At 29.7% G+C, this 25,179-nt stretch overlaps 3 protein-coding genes and 1 pseudogene across 3 annotated transcripts; 3 read left to right on the plus strand and 1 right to left on the minus strand.

Moving 5' to 3' along the window:
- Window positions 1-6,411: 6,411 nt before the first annotated feature.
- On the minus strand, window positions 6,412-7,762 carry LOC145013875 (transcription termination factor MTEF18, mitochondrial-like). Its single transcript, XM_078972223.1, has one exon. It carries the CDS (start codon window positions 7,686-7,688, stop codon window positions 6,528-6,530), a length of 1,161 nt encoding a protein of 386 aa, XP_078828349.1. The 5' UTR covers window positions 7,689-7,762; the 3' UTR covers window positions 6,412-6,527.
- Window positions 7,763-8,709: 947 nt separating this feature from the next.
- LOC145015483 (Pentatricopeptide repeat (PPR) superfamily protein) lies at window positions 8,710-10,844 on the plus strand. The gene has a single exon (XM_078973961.1). It carries the CDS (start codon window positions 8,813-8,815, stop codon window positions 10,670-10,672), a length of 1,860 nt encoding a protein of 619 aa, XP_078830087.1. The 5' UTR covers window positions 8,710-8,812; the 3' UTR covers window positions 10,673-10,844.
- A 1,710-nt stretch (window positions 10,845-12,554) lies between these two features.
- LOC145017885 (NEDD8-activating enzyme E1 regulatory subunit AXR1-like) lies at window positions 12,555-16,435 on the plus strand. Its single transcript, XM_078975839.1, has 14 exons — window positions 12,555-12,716; window positions 13,670-13,842; window positions 13,950-14,113; window positions 14,185-14,295; window positions 14,371-14,450; window positions 14,528-14,678; window positions 14,744-14,840; window positions 14,928-15,016; window positions 15,116-15,189; window positions 15,264-15,426; window positions 15,515-15,600; window positions 15,692-15,775; window positions 15,868-16,048; window positions 16,121-16,435. The coding sequence occupies exons 1-14, from the start codon at window positions 12,655-12,657 to the stop codon at window positions 16,202-16,204; spliced, it is 1,599 nt and encodes a 532-aa protein (XP_078831965.1). The 5' UTR covers window positions 12,555-12,654; the 3' UTR covers window positions 16,205-16,435.
- Window positions 16,436-19,579: 3,144 nt separating this feature from the next.
- On the plus strand, window positions 19,580-24,010 carry LOC145016204 (UDP-glycosyltransferase 76H1 pseudogene; annotated as a pseudogene).
- The last annotated feature ends 1,169 nt before the right edge of the window (window positions 24,011-25,179 follow it).

Genomic DNA, 25,179 nt, shown 5'->3' on the forward strand with positions numbered 1-25,179 from the left:
CAACTTTGCCATTAACCAAGGCCACAAGATATAACAATTCCCATGCTTTTTTGGTAACTATATTTGACCCGTCATGTTCATTTTCATGTATAATCTTTAGAGTAAATTACAATTTTGGTCCCCATTCTTTACTTCATTTTCAAATTGGATCTATTTTTGGTAATCTTCTCAAGATCATTCTTATTGTTTGCATTTTATTGTGGATTTAGTCTCTATGACAATGAAAAACAAGTATTTAAATAAAATACAATGGAACAGACTTGTAATTTTGAGTAAATCACATAATGCAAACTTAAGCACGACATCGGGTATATTTTGATAAATTGACCATATCTGTACTTTTGAGTAAATAGTGGGACCATATCTGTAACTTACTATATTCTTTATATAACTTTTCAGGTTTAGGCAAAAGTAACCCCACTCATAAAAGTCTCAAATTTGATGAAAACAAATTTATCATTGCCACCAACTCAAAATCATATTATTTGACATTATGTTCTTGAGATTTTCTTTTCAAGAAAGGAAGGAAAGATAAGAGAATATTTTTCTCATTTTGATTTTATAATCTTTCCTTCCAATTCCTTAGGAAAGAGAAACAATGTGATGAAAGGTATTTAGAAAAAAAAAATGTATAATGACAAAAATATGTATTTTTAGAATGGCTACAAAACGTTCTTTTATTTTATCATTTTCATAATCTACTTTAATAAAATATATATTTTGCCATTTGTCACACTTTTATTTAATTTGTCAACTATAATTTTATGGTTATTTTGAATTATTTTTTTTTTTTTCCATATGTTATTTTATGAGTTTTTCTATTTTATTAAAATTCATATAATATTTTAATGTAATAATTACAATAAATATAGTAATAAATAAATATCATTTTATTAATCAACTTACCTTTTAATTTCAAAATTCTCAAAATTAAAGCTCATTACTTTTTTTGTTTATTTATTTAAATTTAAAAGATAAAAAATATTTTCATTATAATAATTCATTATTTTTCTTATTTTCTTATAAATTCAAAGTTTTTAAATATTTTAACCTTTATATTTAGGTTTTTTTTTAATTAACTCACGTAATAGATGGATCACAAAACTAGTTAATTATATATTTACAATATAATGATCAATGATCCTTTTTTTATTATTTTCTCTTCAAATTAAGAACACAAAATGATTTCACTTTCCCTTCTTTATTTGCACTCAATAAAATAATTATTTTTTCATCCAAATAAACTCAAGACGATATGTAATTTTTATGTTCGTATATAGCTCGCTGAATTTATTATATAATTGATTAAAACTCTCTACAAAGTACATTTTGTATGCCAATATAATTAATTAAAATTCTTTCCAATAGTTTTTGTTCCCCACTAGGTATCGTGATGTTACAATTTTGCTATGATATTTTTATTGGTTTACATTAATATATGTATTTTAGTGTATGTAATATGTATTAAATACAAAAATAAAATGGATAGACCACCAATCAATTATGTTCCATATTTTAGTTTCGTCATCAAAGCTTGTAAATCGTCTAATAAAAAAAAGTAAATTTCAGAACAAGTTATATTTATGGAAATATAAACAACTTTGTCATTGTAAATGGTGATATTGTTCATTTTCATTATTATTTCTCATTTTTTTTCCTCAGTATTCAATCAATGGTTATGGTAACTTTTGTTAGCTTATATGCCATTTTAAAATATTGAAAAGTTTGGGTGATTACAAGATTATACCCAATTTTCATAAAAATAAGCATTAATTTTGTTTCTGAAACATATATAATATAATAACATTTTTTGAATGAAAAGAAGATTTTATAAAAATAAAAAGACCAACGAATAACTGAAAACGGTATCACGGATAATACAATTACTTGTATAAACTTTTATTTAGTTATTACAAATATGTCTTCTTTCATTTGATTCCCTTTTGATATGATCAATTAATACCGATAACACGATTAAGATAGCACTGTAAACGTATCTTTTTATAGGGTTTTTTTTTTATCTAAAAGATAAAAAAAGTAGAATCTTTATTTCTTTTCTTGTAAATATTAGTAAAAAGCATATCTCACCTTAAGTAAGTTGCTTCCCTGTTTTGACAACTAATGAAGTGTATAGTTGACATAAACAACAACAAAAGTAGAATCAAAGTGTGATTAACAAATTCATAATGACTCATTAAAGAAAAAGTGATTCTTGATCCAAGAACTTAGAAAGATTTATACCTCAAAACCTAACTATTCACCCCACTTTTTGACTTTGGCCAAGAGTTCGTGAACTAAACAGCATTGTTCTTTCAAATGTGGAAAGTAAAAAAGAATTATAGGTCTAACTTGTGTAATTAATCACCATATAATTTTAGTCTTTGTAAGTGTAAGATTTATTCATGTTCATTGCTTCACAATGTTTTCTAAAGATACGAAGTAGAGATAATATAAATTCATCATACTTAGGATATATATATATATATATATATATATATATATATATATATATATATATATATATATATATATATATATATATATATATATATATATGATACCCTTAAATACTTGACATGATAAAAAAAAAATCTTATGTCATGTTTGTTTTGTTTTTAATAAACCACTTAGTGGTTTAGTCATTTTAAATTCATACACAATTATTTTTGAAGATAATAATAAATAAATAAATAATTTCTTTTTATTGATTAGACATTAGAAAATAAAGATTGTTGGGTTATATTGGGCACAAAGAGGAATATATTATATATGTGATTTATAGGAATAGCTACCAATTGGGAGTTGATTTCTTTTGTTGAATGGGTGGTGTTTAAAGCGAATCTTGAAGATGACATTTCCCCACCTTAAGGGTCCCAAGTGTTGGTTCATAAGATGAGGGGATTATGTGCAAACATCACTAGATTGTGGGAATCAAAAACAACATTCTTAATGCAATTTAATACCTCACAATGCTTCTTCTTTCCTTAATGAAACAATCACTAGATTGTGGCTATCTATTAATACCCCTCATAATCAGTTTTCCAAAATTACAAATATATCTTTCCATAAATATTTTATTGCTCATTACACATGTATATCACAAAAGATTGCCTATAATTAACATCATTTTCGTTTTTCGGTATTAACTTACTTAACTCCAAAATCATTTATTACATTAAAGATGACGGTACGAATAATATAACATCGAATATGATAATAAATAATAAAAATCAAATGTAATATACTATTTGTTAACATCAAATTTAATGTAAATTTAATACTTCGAATTTAAATTTATGCATTTCCAATTTCTTTTAACTATTTCAAGTTTATATATATATATATATATATATATATATATATATATATATATATATATATATATATATATATATATATATATATATATATATATATATATATATATATATGGGAAAAGTGAATATACCTAACAACCTTATATAAGCTTAGGTACCTAACTCCATAAAACTACATCGGTTTGTATCATATTTACATTGTAATTGCCTAAGGTTCTTAAACTTCAACCCCATAACTTTATTACTTCCAAAATCTTTAGATTTTCACCAATATCTTTCTTTCACATCACGTATTTGTATTGAATACCGCCTGATAGGTTTCATATCCTACCGCTACAAATGAAATGATGTAGGAGAAATATAATGATGAATTTCCAAATTTTTTTTGAAGTAAATCAAGTTTATGGATAAAGTATAAAAACCTTGCATGATTGCAATGAAAATTTAATGCAAAATGACATAGGTTGATGAGGTTAGGTACCTAAGCTTATATAAGGTTGTTAGGTATATTCACTTTACCCTATATATATATATATATATATATATATATATATATATATATATATATATATATATATATATATATATATATATATATATATATATATATATATATATATATATATATATATATATATATATATATATATAAGGTTCTAAAAGATGTGAGGCGTGGCGGCAAGATCAATCTTCAAGCTTAATAAGTCATGACGTTTTTCAAAATGTGATATAAGACAACGATTTTGTATTAATTTATAATTATATTACCACATAAATATCGATTTATGTCAACAACTAATAACAAAATGTTAACAAAAAACACAATATTTGTATATCTGATTAGAAAAGACATAAAAAAAAGCAAAAAACTTGTCTCAAATGAAAAACACGTGCCATGTCACGCTATATCACATCTTCCTACGCACCACACCTAACAACAATTTTATGATGCTTTTCGTAATGGCGAAGTTGCGCTTCACGCCTTGGCGCGCCATGACGCTCCTTTTAGAATATATATATATATATAGAATATTATATTTTAAATATTAAATATTTTTAAATTTTAAAGTTAATATAACAAAAAGGTATAAAACAATTAAAATATTGTTACGAAGATCATAAATTTACTTATGATCGTTTTATGTTTTGCAAAAATGAATAAGGATCGAAAGGTCCTAACAACATAGGTTAGGTTTTTTTTTTTAAAGAACACTTATGACTATTTCTGGCTGCTTTGGGTACAACACGTGATATTTTATAGTTGTTCGTTTTTTAAAAGATTTTTGACTTCAAAATTGTTGCGTGTATACTACGCAATGATACACTGGACGTTCATCTTTAAACCAATTCCCACCATATTTTAAGCTGTATTATTCAACATAAATTTAAAAAAAAAAATCAACATGTTTATTATTTTAATAATATTACGAAGGATATTATAAGCAATTCAAGTATAATTTATAATTTACATAATTTCATATAAATGTTTTTTTTGTATTATATTGTCTATAACCAAATACTAATAAATTATAAAATTAATCACTAAAATTACCAAATCAATTGAAGATAACCGACGAAATAACCATTGTCGTGGAAAATTTAACAAAATGAACATGTTGTTCGTTAAATTAACAATTTTATTTATTGTTATATAATAATTATTATGTTTAATTATTTTATATAAACATCTTTAAAAATTATATCGTTACAATGATCTTTATATTCGATTTGCATATGATTAAAACTAAATAATATTTTGATTTAGAATTATTTTAACTATTGTATGGTTAATTTCAATAATTTTCGAATGTTAAAAAAAACATACTTCTTATTGTAGTTTGCAGACGTTTTGTCTGCCTCTTCTGTTGTAGGGAATTGCAGATGTAATCTGCAGATTACATACATTTTAATTTAAAAAAAAACAAACACCACCTTAGCCTTCAAATTTTTCGCAAAGTCATATTTGTGCACTACAAATTATAACTTCATGATGATTAACGGTGGAATAAACTTTGACTGCTTAAGCTATTACCGTAATTTTTTAGATGCAAACCACAATAAGAGACTAACTTGTATGTTGTGATTCTCTACGATGAATGAATGAAGTTATGATGCACTATGACGCTTCACCCGTCTGTCATGTTCGATTTCAAGTTGAATGGTAAAGTTTTGAGGTTCGAATTCAAAATGAAATAGATAAGTTTTAGGCTTCACTTGAGAATTTTTAGCAGAATAGACAAATTTCCTATAGTTTGAAAGACTAAAAACTTGACTAAAAATTAGAATTAAAGAAGTAGGATCAGATGAGAGTAATATCTTACGAACCTAACATGATTAAAATCGTCTTTTGCTTATTGCTTATAGGATCTTAATTTAATCGTCTTTTGGTTATTGCTTATAGGATCTTAAGATTAAGATCGAAATCTAAACAACCAATGAATTATTTATTCATTTTACTATATAAATAATGGTATAGTGGGTTGGATATCAATCACTCTTTTTGCCATTTAATAGACTATTTTTTGGTCGGTATAGAAAACGAGTTATATTAATTATCAAACTTATGTGTTTTTGGTTGTCCATCCATAATCCATTGTCTTACTTAAAAATTGCCTTAGGAAGGGAACAAATAAGTTTTAAATATGACCCCAATCCCCCTTGAGTTTACAAGACAAGACCTATACACATTTCATAATCAAGAAATTAACAATTAACTCACACTAAAATCATTTCTTTAGTGAATTGGCCTTTCATAAGTAATCTTTTTCTTTCCAAAATTGATGTTATGAGTTATGACTAAAGTAAGACACTACTTGTTTTTGTCCCCATAGAGCTTTTTCTTTAGCAAAGATGCATCCTCTCTAGTCTCTACTCAATCTCCAGACTCTTTGTAAAGCAATCATGAATCATCACATCAAAATCAATCAATCTCTTTGTTCTTGCTACCCATTTTGCACTTTCAAAAGCATTGCCACTTGTCTATTATGATATGACCCGTTTCTAGAGATATGTACAACTTGTACTTCACAATGTACAATCCACTAAAACATGATTGCTTTAAGTAGTTCATAGTCATAGAAAGGAAAGACAAAGATTGATTTTAGAATGTAGACTATAACTTCTTTTTTCCAATAATGAATCAACAACATAATCCAAACTAAGAAAGAAAACAAGATTTTAATAATTTCAAGAAAACATACAAACATACAATCAAGCTATCTGATTGTGTGAAGATTGAACAGTAGCATTGGTGTAAGCTTCAAGCAGATGTGGTACAAATTCATGATAAGGAGCCACAAAATCTTTAACAAAATTCACCTCAGAAAAAGCAACAACTGAACAAAGTGAAAAATTGTTCTTCAAAAGCTTCTTCTCTTTCAAAATCTCCAAAACTTTATTTCTAGGCATAACTCTCTTCTCCAAGCTGTAAACTAATAGCTTTGGGTGAGTAGCTAAATATTGAGCTGTATAACCAAGTTCATTCATGAAAAAATTCAATGAAACTTGAATTTTAGCTTCAGATCTTCTCACACAAAAAGGTAAAGCTTTAACCATTGTAAATATTTCAGAATCAGTCCACCCAAAGCTTCTAAAAACTCCAAATTTCGTCTCTAATGTCAATTTACTCAATGAAATAATTATTTCAACCCCATCAACAAATCTAGGGGAATTACGAGGAATTCCTAATACAGGTTCGACTCTTTTAATGGTTGATTCCAACCACTCTGGACTTTGAAGAAGACATCCAGGGTTTCTGAGGAGTATAGTTTCGATTTTATCATTTGGTAATCCGTATTTTTCCAATACGAGCATATTAGCTGACAATTTCTGTGCAAAATTCGTGGATAACATCCACCATGATCTGTAAATAACTTTACTCACTTTTTCATCGTTATTCAGTAACTTCTTCAGATAATCGACGTTGGAACCTAACCTATTGCTGGAGTAAGTCGGACTTTGTTTAACAAGCTTCTCTAAAACCGACCCGGATAAACCTAATTCCTGGAAAACCCTAAATTTGGGTTGGAGGATTTTATCAACGCTGGTTGTTAAGATTTTAGGGGTAAAACATACAATGTTCTTTATCTGAGTTTTGTCGAGACCGCATTGTTTGAAGAAATCAATGACTGATTCAGGGTTTTGAGTGGATTTAAGGTGACTTACCTTTGTTGAAGCGGAGACTGCTTGGTCTGTAGAAAACCCTAGAGAATTGACAAGGTAATCCACCATGAAATGGGGCTCGCTAATCGGATGTTCTTGTGTTGATTTTGTTGAGTAATGTGCTTGAACCTCGTGAAATAGAGTGGATATTGACGATGATAATTGCGTGGCGCCATTGTTGTTGCTTGTTTTGAATCGCAGAGTCCACATACTGAAAAGGAACTCAAGAATTTAACCTAAAACTACGCAGGAAATCGCCTCGTTTGTGTATTCATATTTCATAACAACACCATGTCAAATAATCAAATTTACATTATTTAATATTTATAAATATATATTAAAAATATTTATTTATTTTCATTAAATATGTTTAATATTTAGGGTAAGTTTTAAAGAAATAGGACAATTATGAGGAAAATCACAGTATTATTTAATATCTACTAAACTTTTCCATAGTTTCAATAAATATGTGAAAACACCTATAATAAACATAAAAAGCTTTGTATTAAATTTAATTTTTGACTATTTAAAGCCTCCCATTATTTCGTTACATGTGCAAAAACACATATATTAAACACACACACAAAAAAAAAAAAAAAAAAAAAAAAAAAAACCCTTCAATATGTATTTTATTGAAGTAAACTTTTATTTGGAAACAGCTATTGAAGTAAACTTTTTGAATTAAGGATTTTAGTAAACACAAAATTAATAAAATGTTTCTTGGATAAATTATTAGGGTGTGTTTTTCATTTTTTTTTTTTGTAACATTTTCCTTGATATTGATTAGAAATCAAGAGAAAAGTTCGTTTGTTCTATTTTTATTAATATGTGTACGAGTTTTATATATTATTGTTTCCAATCTTTTGTTTGATTTAAAATATTAGTGCATCTGATTTCATAAAATAATAATTTTGATATTGTGTAATTATTTCTAATTAGATATATTGTCTTTTTATAACGATATTGTATATTTATTTTTCATAATAATTCAATTAAAGCATTATATCTATCTACAAAATATAGACATTCATAACAAGTGCATTTGCTTACATCTTTTGATAAAACTCTTGACAAATTTCAAGTGTATTTTCCTAAATATATTTTAAATTAATATTTATTATTAATATAAAATGTTAGATACAATGGTTATAAAAATAAAAATAATTAACCACTCCATTTAAACTTACTTTATGATTTAAAAGTTACACTACTTAAATATCTAGTTAGCCCCTATCCGAAACACCATTTATGTAATTCAGAAACACGAATTCAAGAATCTGGGATTCCAACTGAAAATTTGCGGGAGAATCGCAAATTTGGACATTCATCCCGAGATGTTCTCTACAGTAACATTTGTTTCTCCCAATCTCTGCTTTCTTCAATCACCACCACCACCGTTCCTTGTCGATATTCACCTTTCCACGTCTTTAAATCACATCCATGAACCCTTAAAGAATCCCAGAAACATCTGTAGCAGTACCCATGAAGATCAACGTTTTCAGTGTTCTTCAGCAAAGCGTAATGATTATCAGACACACTCAGATGATAAGCTTCCATCTTGTTCTGATAACAGTGGCGATAGATACGTTGTTAACGGCAAAACTCTTGGTACTTTGCTTCACTTTTCTAGTTCCATTAAAGAAGTTAAAAGGTTACACGGTGTAGTTTCAAAGTGTCGGGGAGATTCAAGGATGTTTCTTGATAACAATTTGATAAGCGGGTATCTCCGAATGGGGTGTTTGAGCGATGCACGAAAGGTGTTTGACGAAATGCCTGAAAGAAATGTCGTTTCATGGACTGCTATGCTTGGTGGGTATTTAAAATACGGGTTTGAAGATGAAGCAATGAGGTTGTTTATGGATTTTGTTAAAAGTGGGATTCGGGCAAACCCTAAAACTTTTGTATGCCTATTGAATCTATGTAGCAGGAGATTAGATTTTGAGCTAGGGAGACAACTTCACGCTTGCGTATTCAAAGGGCGTTTTGGTAATTTAATCGTTGATAGCTCACTAGTCTATTTCTATGCACAATGTAATCACTTAGAAGAAGCATTTCATGTATTTAACAACATGCAAGGGCGCGATGTCGTTTCCTGGACTACAATAATAACCGCATGTTCTCAACACGGACAAACCAAAGAAGCATTCACTTTATTTTCACAAATGTTAAATGACGGATTTGCCCCTAACGAGTTTACAGTTTGCAGCGTGTTAAAAGCATGTGGTGAAGAACAAGCTATAAATTTTGGGAAACAATTACACGCAACCATAGTCAAAAAGCTATTCAAAAACGATGTTTTTCTAGAAACTTCCTTAGTTGACATGTACGCAAAATGTGGTGAAATAGAAGATTCTAGAATTGTGTTCGATGGAATGAGAAGAAGAAACATGGTGACATGGACATCAATTATAGCAGGGTATGCACGCAATGGCCATGGTGAAGAATCCATCAATCTTTTTAGAATAATGAAAAGAAGAAAAATCTATGTTAACAAGTTAACAATGGTGAGTTTGATTAGAGCATGTGGGATAATCAAAGCATTACAAATTGGAAAAGAATTACACGCGCAAATCCTCAAGAATCACATAGAAGACAATATCTACATAGCAAGCACTCTTGTTTGGCTATATTGTAAATGCCAAGATTACCCTTCTGCAAACAATGTCCTCCATAGAATGAAGTTTAGAGATGTGGTTTCTTGGACAGCTATGATTTCAGGGTGTACAAAACTCGGGCATGAACTTGAAGCTCTTGAGTTCTTGAAAGAAATGGTGGGAGAAGGTGTGACTCCAAATCCGTTTACATTTTCTTCAGTGTTAAAAGCTTGTGCTAAAATGGAAGATATATGGCATGGAAAAGTGATTCATTCATCTATTAGTAAATCTCCTTGTTTTGATAATGTGTTTGTGGGAAGTGCTTTGATTAATATGTATTCAAAATGTGGGTATGTGGAAGATGCGATTGAGGTGTTTGATAATATGCCTGAGAAGAATTTGGTGTCATGGAAAGCTATGATTGTTGGATATGCTAAAAATGGGATGTGTAGAGAGGCTATGAAGTTGATGTATCGAATGGAGGCTGAAGGTATTGAGGTGGATGATTATATTCTTGCAACTGTTCTTACTGCTTGTGGTGATTTTGAATGGAATGATGATGAATATCCATCTAAATATTGCTTGAAGAAAGAAAGTTGATTTGATTCCTTTGTTTAATGCTTATATTTGTTTCTATAATATGTGTTGTGATATGTATGTGTTAGAATTAAATGGTAGTTCATTAAGATAGAATTTGTACATAGGGTGAAATTAGCTCTCACCCCTTTCATATTTGATTAATGATTATGGGTATAAATAATCTTTTTCCACACCCCTCTGCTACAAAACAAATATTCTACATATCTACTTTTGTGAATTCATATTCGAAAAAAGGTAAATGTTTGATAATGTTTAAACAAGAATGAATGAATATTTGATTTGGATTTAATAAAACAACATAATATATAAGAAAAAGTCTGTAATTTGTGGGAAATTTTATGGAAATCTAAATAGTAAAAATATCTACATAATTCATGAAATATTAGCCTAACGTAAATGCTAAATGCACTGATGGTCGTCTTAAATCGAGATTTTTGCAACAAAAAAAAATCTGCACAATTACTTTCTGTTAAAAAAACAGCATCCCAAAAGTATAATTTCACAAAAAAAAAAAAAAACATACATTTTTTTAGTAAATGCTAAAAAAACAATGAAAGGGTGTTAGAACCACCAATCATTTTTGTGATTAGTCATATGCAAGCCATTGAAGATTGAAGCAAAAACTAAAATGACCAGTTCACTGTCATAAATAAAAAAAAGTTTATGTAAAGAAGATTTCAACCCACTTAAACAAACATGTTGACATCGTGTCAACATGACATATAAATTAAATAAGATGTTAAAAAAAAACCCTAATAATGTTTTTTTTTTTTTTTTATAATTATCTATCAGAAAATATATAACGATTTTTTTAGATAAAAAGTAATGGGATTATTTGAGAACTGGTTTTAGCATTTTTTTAATCATAAGTTTATATACATAAATATAAAAATTGGTGTTTTAGGCTATCAAATTTTGGTTAAATCCAAACCGATTTTTGTCCGATTTTTTGTATTAGATATGGATTTACAATATAACATTATAACCATTAATAGATCCAATTAACATTTTTTTAAACAATTAACCATAATCTAGATTTATGACTATCTTATTTCGGATTAGCATATGAAATCTGATTTAAAAAAGAGTTCAAATCCATTGCGAGGCCAAAGAAAAAAGAGAAATTAAATATCTTATTACATTTTCTTCCCATTTATCTTCACCTAGCCTTGAAATGGTGACATATATTATATTTTGATAAAATTAATAATATTTTGACATTTGACATCATTTCAAATGGGTAGGAAAATAATTAGGAAGAAAAATAGAAAGACATTTTATTTCTTAAAAAAATAATTCTAAAAAACTTTTAAAAAATCTGAAAGAAATCAGAATAATACTCTCTACGTCCAAAAATTATTATCTACAAATGAAAAACACATAGATTAATGAAACATTAATTCTCATTAACTTTATTAAATTAAATGACAATTATACATTTTTACATCTAATTTCATAGTAGTTTAACTAATTAATGAACGATATTTTGTTAAAAAAAAAATTAAATTACCTCCTATCTTTTATTTCTATAATAATTTCTACCAATTAAAATTATAATAAATTTATCATTCAGTTTAATTTTATGTGATACATTTCTAATATAGTTTTAATGAATTAGTTAAAAAAATATGGAATGATAATATTTGTCATAATTTTATTAGGTATAAACATTTGTAGGCATAAAAAATACAAAACAATTAAATTTCTCTAAAAAAAAAATTTATTTTTAGAAGAAACTAAAAAGAATATATAGACTATTAATATATTACGAAAATAGAATATTTCATTTACTTGGAAAAATCATCAAAATAATAAAAAAAAAAAAAAGAAAAAAATATTTAAACAACAAAAGATAAATTTATAATATTTCCCTTTATTTTTCGTAGGTAGCTACCCTTTCTTATTCCCTGCTCTCTCGGAAAAACCTCACTTTGTGCACGAACATACTGCCAACGATCGAGCCATCAAGGAAGAGCTCAACAATGGCGGAACCTAAGGCGGAACCTAAACCGGAACCTAAGACTAAATACGATCGTCAGCTCAGGTTTTGTTAATCGCTCTCTATCTCGCTCATACACAATTTCATTAGCCCTAGTTTATGTCAATACTACTATGATTAAACTCAATTTCGTGAGAGAGCATGACATGATGATCCGATTCGTTTTTAAGAATGCTTACTTTAAGTGTCCTGAGTTGCACATTTTGATATCGTAAAGTCTATTCGCTAAGTGGTTTTATGTTGGGTAACTTTTTCTTCCGTAACATACTGCTGGGAGTTGCAGTGAAAACAAGGTTTTCACAGGTGTTGAAATTGGAGTGTTTGATTTTAAGTAGGTTTGGGAATTTTAGGTAGAGTTGGACTGGAATTTTTATTCTGATGGGAAAATGAGTTAGTGGTTTGCTTTAAGACAAAGTTTTTTGATCATAGAGAGAAATTGGCGATTGTTATTCCATTACATGATAATTTACCTTACAAAATAGTTGGAAAAAAGTATCTATTATATCAAGGTCAGTTTCTATTGGATGTATGGAGTATTTATTGATGGAGCAAATTCAATTTAATAGCTTAAACATCTGTTGTTTTTTCAATACTAAGTTACCATGTACACAAATCTCAATGTTTTTCCTTAAGTAAAAAGTGTTGAAGGAAAACTACAAAGAACATGACTAGGGTATGAGTTTAGGTTTCTTTTTTCAAATCATGTACAAACTGTTTTCTCATCTAATGTTATCTTTTTAACCACTACTAGCTTTTGCTCTCTGTAAGTACCAAATTGTCAACTTTCCTCTTCAATAGCTTCCATTTATCAAAATGGTATCTTTCTAGTTCATAGTAATTACTAATCATCTTCATTTATTTCAACTATCTCATTCATCAGCATCTCTGAAATTAGCCAATTTGACTACCAAAACCAAATCAAGAAAATGTACAAGTGTTTTATCATTATGTTCATGTTTAATTACTTTCTCTTACAACATTATTATGTTACAACACAGGATCTGGGGTGAACAAGGGCAGAATGCACTTGAAAAAGCTAGTATATGTTTGCTTAATTGTGGGCCCACTGGTTCTGAAACTCTCAAAAACCTTGTTCTTGGTGGCATTGGAAGCATCACTGTTGTTGATGGATCCAAAGTCGAAAATGGAGACCTTGGAAATAATTTCATGGGTATGTTTTCATCTTTCAAGATCATATTGCAGCATTTTATCTAGTATTTTCTATTTTTAGTTTTTAATGTTAAGAAAATTTGAATCTTGATTTTGTCATATCTTCAGTTAGTGAATCAAGTCTTGGACAACCAAAGGCAAAATGTGTGTGTGCTTTTCTTCAAGAACTTAATGATGCTGTTAAAGCTAAATTCATTGAAGAGCATCCAGTCACTTTAATTGACACAAACCCTTCATTCTTTTCCCAATTTACTGTGGTTATAGCTACACAGGTAAATCATTTCACTTCACATTTTCTTGGATTCATTATCAATTTTCTTAACTGTAAATTTAAAAACTTCAGCTTGTAGAAGCTTCCATGGTGAAACTGGATCGAATTTGTCGCGATGCTAATGTTATGTTGATATTTGCACGTTCATATGGTCTCAGTGGCTTTGTTAGAATCAGTGTCAAGGTACATCTGCAAAGTCAAAAGTCAAAGTCAAACAAGGGGTATAAATGTAATCTTGTTTTTTCCATTCTTTTACAGGAACATACAGTCATCGAGTCAAAACCTGACCATTTTCTTGATGATCTTCGCCTAAACAATCCATGGCCAGAACTTAAAAAGTTAGTTTTTTTTGACTTTTTTTATAAATGAAATATAATTTTGATTTATAAATTTATTTGAGATATTGATTTTTTAGGTTCACTGAGAGCATAGACTTAGATACATCTGATCCTGTAGCTCATAAACACACACCATACATTTTAATCCTTGTAAAAATGGCAAATGATTGGGCTAAAACTCACAATGGAAAGCTGCCATCAACAAGAGAAGAGAAAAGGGAATTCAAGGTTTACTCCAAATTACCAATTTACCCTTTCAGTAATTTTAAGTTTGTAACATATTTGCTCTATAGGAACTAATAAAAGCAAAAACAATCGCACCTGATGAAGATAATTATAAAGAAGCCATTGAGGCCTCTTTTAAAGTCTTTGCTCCTCAAGGAATCAGTAGTAAGTAGTAACATGAAAAAAACCATTTATGAATTATATTCATCTTTATTTTTTATCACAATTTTAATAATATTAATAAAAATTTAGGTTCAAATTTGAAACGTATACTCGATGATCCATGCTCTGAAGTCGATTCTTGTTCATCAGATTTTTGGGTCATGGTTGCAGCATTGAAGGTAGTTTAATTTTAATTCTTCATTCCTTGTTTCATTTTCATTGAATTAAATTTTTATTAATTAAATGAAAAAATTAATATTTGTTTTTTTATATTTTAGGAGTTTATTGGTAATGAAGGTGGTGGTGAGGCCCCTCTGGAGGGATCAATACCAGACATGACATCATCTACTGAGTGAGTTTAATCCATTTTTTTTTTTTAAACTTGTAAAAAAAAATATAAATATATTTAATTTAATTTAATTGTAGGATATATATAAACCTGCAAAAGCTGTATCAAGCGAAAGCAGAAGCTGATTTTATTATAGTTGGGCAACATGTTAGAGATATTCTTAAAAAAATCGGTAGAGATCCATTAAGCATCTCAAATGATCTCATAAAAAGCTTCTGTAAAAATGCAAGAAAACTCACAGTAAGTTTTAACTTTCCCAAATCCTTCACTTTTTATTTATTTATTTACTTTTTTTTAAAAAAAAAACTTTTGAATGAATATCATGTAGGTATGCAGATATAAGTCCATTGAGGAAGAGTTCAACTCTCCAATTCTACCAGAAATGCAAAAATATCTCTCTGATGAAGAGTACAGGTGGAAACATTTATTTTTACCATTATCATATTAAATTAAGAAAAGTAATTACTAATTATTATTTATATTTTTGTTTTTATAAACTCTGTAGTGTTGCTGTGGGATTTTATATTTTGCTTCGAGCTGTTGATCGGTTTTCAGCGAATTATAATGCTTTCCCTGGCCAGTTTGATGGGTAACACCAACAATTTTAATTTTAATAACAAAAAATAAATGCTTTATTTATTTATTTAAATTTTATAAATAGTTTTGTAAAATATCGTGTAGAGCAATGGATGAAGAGATTTCTAGATTAAAAACAACAGCAGTTAGTCTGCTAACTGACTTGGGGTGCAATGGGTCCCCCTTGCCAGAAGATCTAATCAATGAGATGTGTCGATATGGGGCTGCTGAGCTACATGCAGTTGCAGCGTATATCGGTGGGGTTGCATCACAGGAAGTTATCAAGGTTTGGAATTATTTATTTATTTAATTGATTTGGTTTTAATTGTTTTAATTGTTTGAATGTTTTATGCATCAGCTTATTACGAGGCAATTTGTGCCGATGAGTGGGACTTTTATCTTCAATGGGATTGATCATAAGTCCCAGTTGTTGTCTTTATGATATTATTATGGATTTATTTGTAAGGAGGGAGGTGATATGATTTTTTTGGGTGTTGAATCTTTTTTGATAATTAGAACGTGAAAGAAGAGGGTGGTGATTAGTAATTTACTTAATTAGAGGTTGTTTATTAGACTTTAAACTTGATAAATTTGGTCCAAAGTCTTGCCATGTATTATTTTCAAGAATGTTTGTTACATATGTCTCGTTTTAAGATGGAATATGTTTGAACCACGGACAATGATATATGGTATGGTGTTTGGATAAAATATAAATAATGTTTTAGGATTAATATTATAAAAGACCTTTACCTTTATTTCTCAAAAAGTCACATGATTGATAACTTTTTCTATTGGACCAACTTTTTTGTACTTTTTCTATCGGACCAACTTTTTTGTTTTGGTTTATAACTTTTTTTTTTTTTTTCTTCATGTTGTTTATGGTGTTTTTGCTCGCATTTAATCTTAAAATTTCAAGGAAACATTAGATGGTGATCAAACCACTGTGGTAGATTTCACGGAACCACGTCTCATTTTTCATACCTTTTATTGCTTCTTATGTTGTTATGTTTGTTTTTATTTAAGTTCATGATGATCAGAAAGTGAAAGAAAATAAAAGGTAACTATTTCCAAGGTGAAAAATAAACGAAGTGAGAAGAAGAGAGAGTAATATGGCTCCAAGGTGGCTCACAAAAAGTAAGAGGTGTGGTGAAACCACAACTTCAACCTTATAATTAGTAACTAATTTTTTTTTTTTGTGTTTTTTTAGTTTATCATGAGTGTCAAACTTAAAATAAATTATAAAGCCTATTTTTAAAATGATACTCAAACAAGCATTTTAATGAATTTATTTTATTTTATTAATCAAATACATCGTTTGTTAGTTTATAATCTAAAACATGTTTTAAAACCATATATATATATATATATATATATATATATATATATATATATATATATATATATATATATATATATATATATATATATATATATATATATATATATATATATATATATATATAGAGAGAGAGAGAGAGAGAGAGAGAGAGAGAGAGCTAGGTTAAAATGTTTTTAGCAATTATTGTGTGAATGTATACACCAATTACAAATTAGTAAATATTAAATAATTAATTAGATCAAATAAGGGCATTTTCGGTTTTTTGTATTTACAATTAATAAGGTCATTTAATTTAATCCTACAATTAAGGAAAGAAAATCAGTATTTTAAAAACCTAAAAATAACCTCTGGCGTTCATTTGCATCTACAAATCTTCTCTCTCCAACGATTTTCCCTTTTGACGACAGAAAAATTCAATCAATGCCTCCTCTCCAGCAACGCCTCCCCTTCATGTTTGCAGTGATGACCCACCATCATCATCAAGCAACCACCCTCTTCTGCCGGTCTTCATCTTCTCAGGTAAAAGAGTAGAAATCATTAGTCAATCTCACGTCTTAATCTTCAATCAAAAGTTGACATCTTCTGTATTTTTTTAAACAATTTATTTTTTCTTCATGACTTCAAATCACTTAGCTTTTCAATAAATTTGATTGTTTTTTATTGTTTTTTTTTTCTTTATTCCACATCAGGTCACATTTATGTGGTTGTTTCTATGGATTCTTCCTATGCATTTCTATTTCATGGAGTTTCCCTAAGTTTGAGTTTTGATTGGCTCGATTCGTAACTGTCTGCTTTTGTTTTGCTGGGGCTCCTCTATGATTCTTGCTGTCCAAAATGGTTTTCAGGGTGGTTGACCTTTTTACCCGTGGTGTTTTTTTTTGTTGTTTTGCTGGTTCTTTGGCTTGTGTGACTGTTTGTTGTTGCTTAGTGGTAGTGTGGTGGGGTTTTCTTGGAGTTATAGTATGGTTTTTGTTGTTGGTTCCTTTTACCCTGTATATGTGTATTGAGCTTCTCCTTTGTTGGTGTTTTTTCTTTTACACGGAAGCACTTGATAATGCACAGAAGGTGTTCGATATAATGCATAAGAGAAGTTTCAAGCCAAATTCCCGGTAATTGACTAATTCTCAATATCAGGGGAGTTTAATTAGTGTTGTTTTTTAGAAGAAATTAGTCTATTATGATGTGAAAGTTGAGTATGAGGTGTGAATGAATTTGCGTGTATCATGTCATGATTTATTTATATAAATCCATTCTTTCAAAATGTTTGTATTCTTTCAGAATGAATTAATGTTTATTGTTGGATTTTGATGTTTTTGTTGCATTTGTGATAGGAATGACTTGAATGTATTCTATATATTCTTTCAGAATGTATTATGCCAGAATAAAATCTGTGTATTTCTGTCATAATGTATTCTATGTATTCTGTCATATTCTATTTATTCTACTAGAATATATAAAGTGATAGTTAATTGCAAGTAACATGTTTTTAACCATTATTAGTTTTTATTGTATTTGTGATAGGAATGACTGGAAGAATGCACTGAAGACCTAATAGGAATAACTTGAAAAATGAATAAAGTTTGATCATACACACAATTTAGGAATGTTGTTATTTTTTAAAAATTTTATTCATTTTGTTGATATTCTTTTAAAATATGTACAATTATATTAAAATGTATAAGATTTTTAGTTTGTAAGAATATGCATGAATTTGTATTTAAGTTCAGATGTATAAAAATATATTAGAATGTTGTTCAACCTCGGATTCAAGAATTTTATTATTCTTCAATAATATTCTAATAGAATAAAATTATGAAAGAACCTCATTCTAACAAAAAAATATTCTGGCAGAATAAAATCGGTTCTGTTTACAAATTACTTTACAATTAAAACTGAATTAATTAAAAAAAACAAGATTTTAAAATTAGGAGAATTTATTATCCCTAAAAATCCGAAAATTTTCTTTTTTAAATATAGTTAATTGTCCAAAATACCCTTTTGCTAAAATTTATGTGATTATATAATACATGTTATCCCATTGTAGTATCATACACCCTCAAATCATGTCCATTGATGAATTTCATCCGTTGGTCCAGATCTCTGCATTTTGTCACACAATAGTTTGTAAAAACAAAATAACGTATGCATATATATATATATATATATATATATATATATATATATATATATATATATATATATAATGTAATTTAGAAAATATTAGTCATTGTCTTACTTGTTTACGATAAGTGTTCTTATTTTGAAATCAATTTATAAAAGCAATGTTAATATATACTATCTAAAACATGTTTTTTCAACCATTTCTTTTCAACTTTAACCAACTGCTAAATATTCTATCAAGTATCAACGACCAAATACCATGTACCTGATAAAGACATAAATCCCTCTTATTGTTGACTTTTTTCCATATAAATATAATTGCAAAGGATTAAAGTTTAAGTAGCTAGTAGGCAATAGGAAGAATGATGGGAGATGAGAGAAAGAGAGGGAAACCTTTGGTACTGGTAGCAAGTCCATTTCAAGGTCACATGACGCCTATGCTTCAGCTTGGCAGTGTCCTTCATTCCAAAGGCTTCTCAATAACCTTAGCCCATACCAAATTAAACTCCCCTGATCCTTCTAACCATCCTGAATTCGTCTTCCTTCCTCTTTCTGACAACTTTTTAGCCATTGATGCGTCAGCCAACTACACAAAGTTCCTTGAAGCCCTTAACAATAACTGCAAAATGCAGCTTCAAGATCACTTGACTCGAAAGATTGAAGAAGGAAAAGATGAAATGAATCATTCGATCACAGTCATACACGATAATGTCATGTATTTTGCTGAAGAAGTTGCCAACAATTTGAATCTTCCTAGCATTGTTTTGCGCAGTTGTAGTGCATCGTATATGCCGGCTTTCCTTGCTCTTCCTCGGCTTCATGCAGAAGGGCAACTTCCTGTTCAAGGTTTGTTAGTACTTTACCTTTTAACTGTAGATATGTCGCTATATATATAAATATATACAATAACCTTTATATCACGTTTTTACCACTCTACAACACAGATTCTATGCTGCAGGAGCTTGTTCCAGAGCTCCATCCCCTCAGGTACAAGGATTTACCTTTTAATGATACACCTACAGAAGTTGCAACAGAAATGCTTGCTCTTGCGGAACGTGTTAGAACCCCTTCAGCTATTATATGGAACACCATGGAGTTTCTTGAGCATTCAGCGCTGACGCAACTCAGTCAGCACTACCAGGTTCCAATTTTCGCCATCGGACCTCTGATAAAAATGGCTAGCTGTCCATCTACTAGCTTTCTTGAAGAAGACACTGGTTGCATTTCATGGCTTGATAAGCAAGCTCCAAGATCAGTTATCTATGTAAGTCTGGGGAGTTTAGCCACCATGGATGAAACCGAGCTTGCTGAGACAGCCTGGGGGCTGGCCAAAAGCAAACAACCGTTTTTATGGGTGGTCCGACCCGGTTCAGTTAGTGGGTCGGAGTGGATTGAATTTTTGCCAGAAGGATTTACAGAAGAAGTAAGAGGAAGAGGTCTTGTGTTGAAGTGGGCTCCACAAAAACAGGTGCTGGCACATTCTGCAGTTGGTGGGTTTTGGAGTCACTGTGGTTGGAACTCTACTTTAGAAAGTATTTCCGAAGGGGTTCCAATGATATGTCAACCAGTTATGGGGGACCAATGTGTAAATTCGAGGTACCTGAGTTACGTATGGCGTGTAGGTCTGGAACTCGAAAATCTTGAGATAAAAATAGTCGAAAGTGCAATCAGAAGACTCTTGGTGGATGAAGAAGGGCAAGAGATGAGGCAAAGAGCAATTAGCATGAAAGAAAAGGCTAAATATTCTCTCTTCAAAGGAGGGTCTTCATATAATTCCTTAAAAGATTTGGTAGAATTCACCCTCGCAGATTAGATACCAATTGAATTAGACTTAAGAAGCCTCAAAGTGAAAACACATGTATCGTGTATCGGTATATCAACAATGATAATTTCTCAGCGAAAAGCATATGAAATTATTCTCATTATTCATTTACTTCTTTGTAATTAAGAATATTCAAATGACAAAATGTTCAGTAAGACTTGGATTCAGACATATATATTGACAAGAGAGAAATGAAATAAAAATTACAACTTTTTATTACACGGAAAAAATGTGACGAGATGAGATAATAGACCTCAAAAGTTTATTGGGTGTCATTGGGTCCACTCCAAAAATGCAACTTTAAGATCACGGAAAAAGCAATGCAACAATTAAGCAACACCAACAGATAAACATATGTAGTGGTTAATTAACCTTTGCCTACTTACACATGATTAAGTTTAATCATATACTTCGAATAGCATTATGGGATGCATGCTTTTCTATTGACTGCTTTGATTTGCATATGTCAGATGAGTGTGATTACTCCTAATGTCTAGGCACATTGACTGTGTAAATATTTAAAATGGAATGAGACTATAAAAGCATCTATGGAGGACCACTAATTAACCATTCTAAGAGTACTATACGGAATCTGAAGTGCTGGATAGTTAGGTGATTGAAATCGACCCATTGGTCCAATGAAGGGAAAGTTCGACACTTGTCAATAAAAGACGGGGAACCCCACGTATGACCACACGGATATGCCAACTTCATGACAAGAACTAGGCACCTAAGGAAGAAATAAGCAATATAAGGAGAGCCGTAACATGAAAATAAGTAGCCCTGTCGAAAATACCCGTTACCCGAAATACCCGCCCGATTTTTCGGGTATCGGGTAAATCGGGTAACGGGTAAATTTTTCCGGGTAATCGGGTTACCCGATTTTTTTTTCGGGTAGGGTAAAGGGTAAATTTTTTGGGATTCGGGTATACCTGAATTACCCAAATTATTTTAAAAATTCCTTTTTTTTTGTAGAGCTTGTACAATATAGCAGATATTTAATCACGCTTAAACTATATTATTATTGTAAAACATTAATATATTTATTATGACAATACGATACTAACAATATTAAAAGTAATTTTTAAATACCATCACGTTCTTTAAAACTTAACTGTTTTCTTGATTATAGGTTTTATTGCAACTAACAAACTCATTATCTTAACGAAACTTCAGAACATGGCAAAACTTATGGCTACATTTATCTTAAACATTTTAAACTTTTAAATTAAGATCTTTAGGTATTTGTTTTTTTTAACATCTTATTAGATTAGATTAAGTTGTTAAAAAATTACTTGATATCTCATAATTTATTGACTAAAAAATCTCAATGTTCAAAGCTTGTGTAACTTCGTTTATGTCTCGTTTGTTTATATAAACAAGACTAATAAAGCACGACATATTTATTTTATTAAATTTATTTTCAGGTAAAATTCAAAAAATATATATATATATATTTCGGGTAATACCCGAATTACCCAAACCCGACCCGATACCCGAATTACCCAAACCCGAATTACCCGAATTTAGTTTGGGTAGGGTAACGGGTAATTTTTCTAACATGAAAAACCCGAATTACCAGACCCGAATTACCTGAAACCCGAAAAAATTACCCGTTCAACACCCCTATAGGGCTCTAGTTGACGTTAGAGCATCCACATCGGGATCTTTCAAAATTATTTTGCAATGTCAACAAGTTCATGCCACATATAACTTGATCTTTCAACCTGTGCAAGCCTTGCAATTGTAGTTTATTAATTTTTTTAGTCAACCAATATTTGTGATGTAAGGGGAATACATATCAGATTATTTTTAATCAATATATTAACTTTTCATCCACTTGATATATATTAGTCTTTTAATCGGTATATTAACATTTCCACCAAACATTGTACACATGTGACATTTACAATTGATTTGCAAGAACCACCGATGTGGATGCTCTTACATTTAATATTGTTTTCTGAATTAAACAAAATGATAACTTCCATATTCCAATCTATGTTTGGAAATCTATTCTAAGGGTTCAACTGACTTAATTTTTCAAGACAACCCTTTACTTATTCACTTGAAGATTTCTTTAGAACATATGTGAATATTTTTCAAAACAACCCTCACATTTTTCTATTTTTTTCATTCCAACCCGTTTAGTGGGTTTCTGATAATTTAAGAAAACAATCATATTTAACAAACTTTTTGTTGACTCGTATTATTTTGCTCTTGTTGATGTTTTTGATGAAAAAAAGATGGAGGTATGATACTTCGATTATATGTGTGTTTGTGAATTTGGAAATTGAAAGTTATGCATCTACTAACTTCGATGAAATCATATAACAAATGGTTATACATATGTTAATTTGGAGATTGAAGGTTATATGTCTACTAATTTGGGTGAAAGTAAATCACAAATGATTCTACACCCACTAATTTGGAGATAAAAGGTTCTGAATTTTCTAATTTGGAGACCAAATGTTCTATATTTGCTAGCCGAAGGTTTTATGTCTGTTAATTTAAAATTTTGAAGATGAAAAACAATGTAATAGCTAAGGTAATTTTTAACTCTACTATAACTAATGACTATCGATTGGGAAAATTAAGTCAGTTGAACCCTTAGATTAGATTTCCAAACATAGATTGGAATATGGAAGTTATCATTTTGTTTAATTCCGAAAACAATATTAAATGTAAGAGCATCCACATTGGTGGTTCTTGCAAATCGATTGTAAATGCCACATGTGTACAATGTTTGGTGGAAATGTAAGTATGCCGATTGAAAACTAATATATATCAAGTGGATGAAAAGTTAATATATTGATTAAAAATAGTCTGATGTGTATTCCCCTCATATCACCCATATTGGTTGATTAAAAAATTATTAAACTACATTTGCAGGGCTTGCACAAGTTGAAAGATCAAGTCATATGTGGCATGAAATATTGCTTGGTGACATTGCAAAAGAATTTTGAAAGACCCCGATGTGGATGCTCTAAGGTCAACTAGAGCCCTAGACCGATGCTTTTCACCCGCAACAAATTCAGGCATCTTCCAAATAGATTTTAACATGCATTTTGTCACCATCTAATATTTCCTTGAAATTTTAAGATTAAATGCGAGCAAAAACACCATAAACAACATGAAGAAAAAAAGGTTAAGGTCCAATAAAGGTTAAAGTCTTTTATAATATTAATCCTAAAACATTATTTATATTTTATCCAAACACCATACCATATATCATTATACATGGTTCAAACATATTCCATCTTAAAACAAGACATACTACATTCACACATCTGATTATCCAAAAAAAATGCAGGTGAATGACATTCTGAACAACAACAATTTCAATGAATGAAACAGGAGATGATGAACTTCTTATTCGCAAAGAACAAGGTTGGCTTTGTGGACAGGTCGATCAAGAAACTAGAAGCCACAGATCCCATGTACATGGCATGGATGAGAGTTGACGCCATGATAAAAGGTTAGCTAACGACGACAATGGAAAAAGAAATCCGCACCAGTGTAAGGTATGCCAACACCTCGCCGGAAATCTGGAAAGACTTGGATGAGAGATTCGAGAAGGAAGGAGCACCTTGTTTGTGCTTATGAACTGAAGCAATCACTCAATGTCGCTATAATGAAGTCACAAATTTAAAAGAAGCACTCGTCATCTTTCCTAATGGGGATACAATTCCTGTTATGGGTGAAGGAGAACACACCTTACCGGGTGGAGTAAAAATAAATGGAGTCTTGCATGTGCCAACTTTCGGTTATAATCACTTATCCGTTGGTAAGCTTACATGCAATCTTAATTGCATTATAACATTATTTCTTGATTTCTTTTTCATGCAGAAGTTAGTGACGAGGGAATTGATTGGATCAGGTAATTGCGTTGAAGGATTGTATCAGATAGTGACAGCGGAAAGAAGAGAAGCTCTATCCACAAAATTTGAAGTATGGCATATGAAACTCGGTCACCCGTCACCAGAAAAGATTTCTCATTTAGATTTTGTCAAAGTTTGTTCTAGAAATAGTAAAGCCCAAGTTTGTGATCCCTGATCTAAGGAAAAACACACTAGACTTCCCTTTCCCATTAGTGAAATAAAAACTACTGCTAGTTTTGATTTAGTACACTGTG

Source organism: Lactuca saligna, chromosome 9 (assembly GCF_052625555.1).
Source record: "Lactuca saligna cultivar CGN05327 chromosome 9, ASM5262555v1, whole genome shotgun sequence".
NCBI lineage: Eukaryota > Viridiplantae > Streptophyta > Magnoliopsida > Asterales > Asteraceae > Lactuca > Lactuca saligna.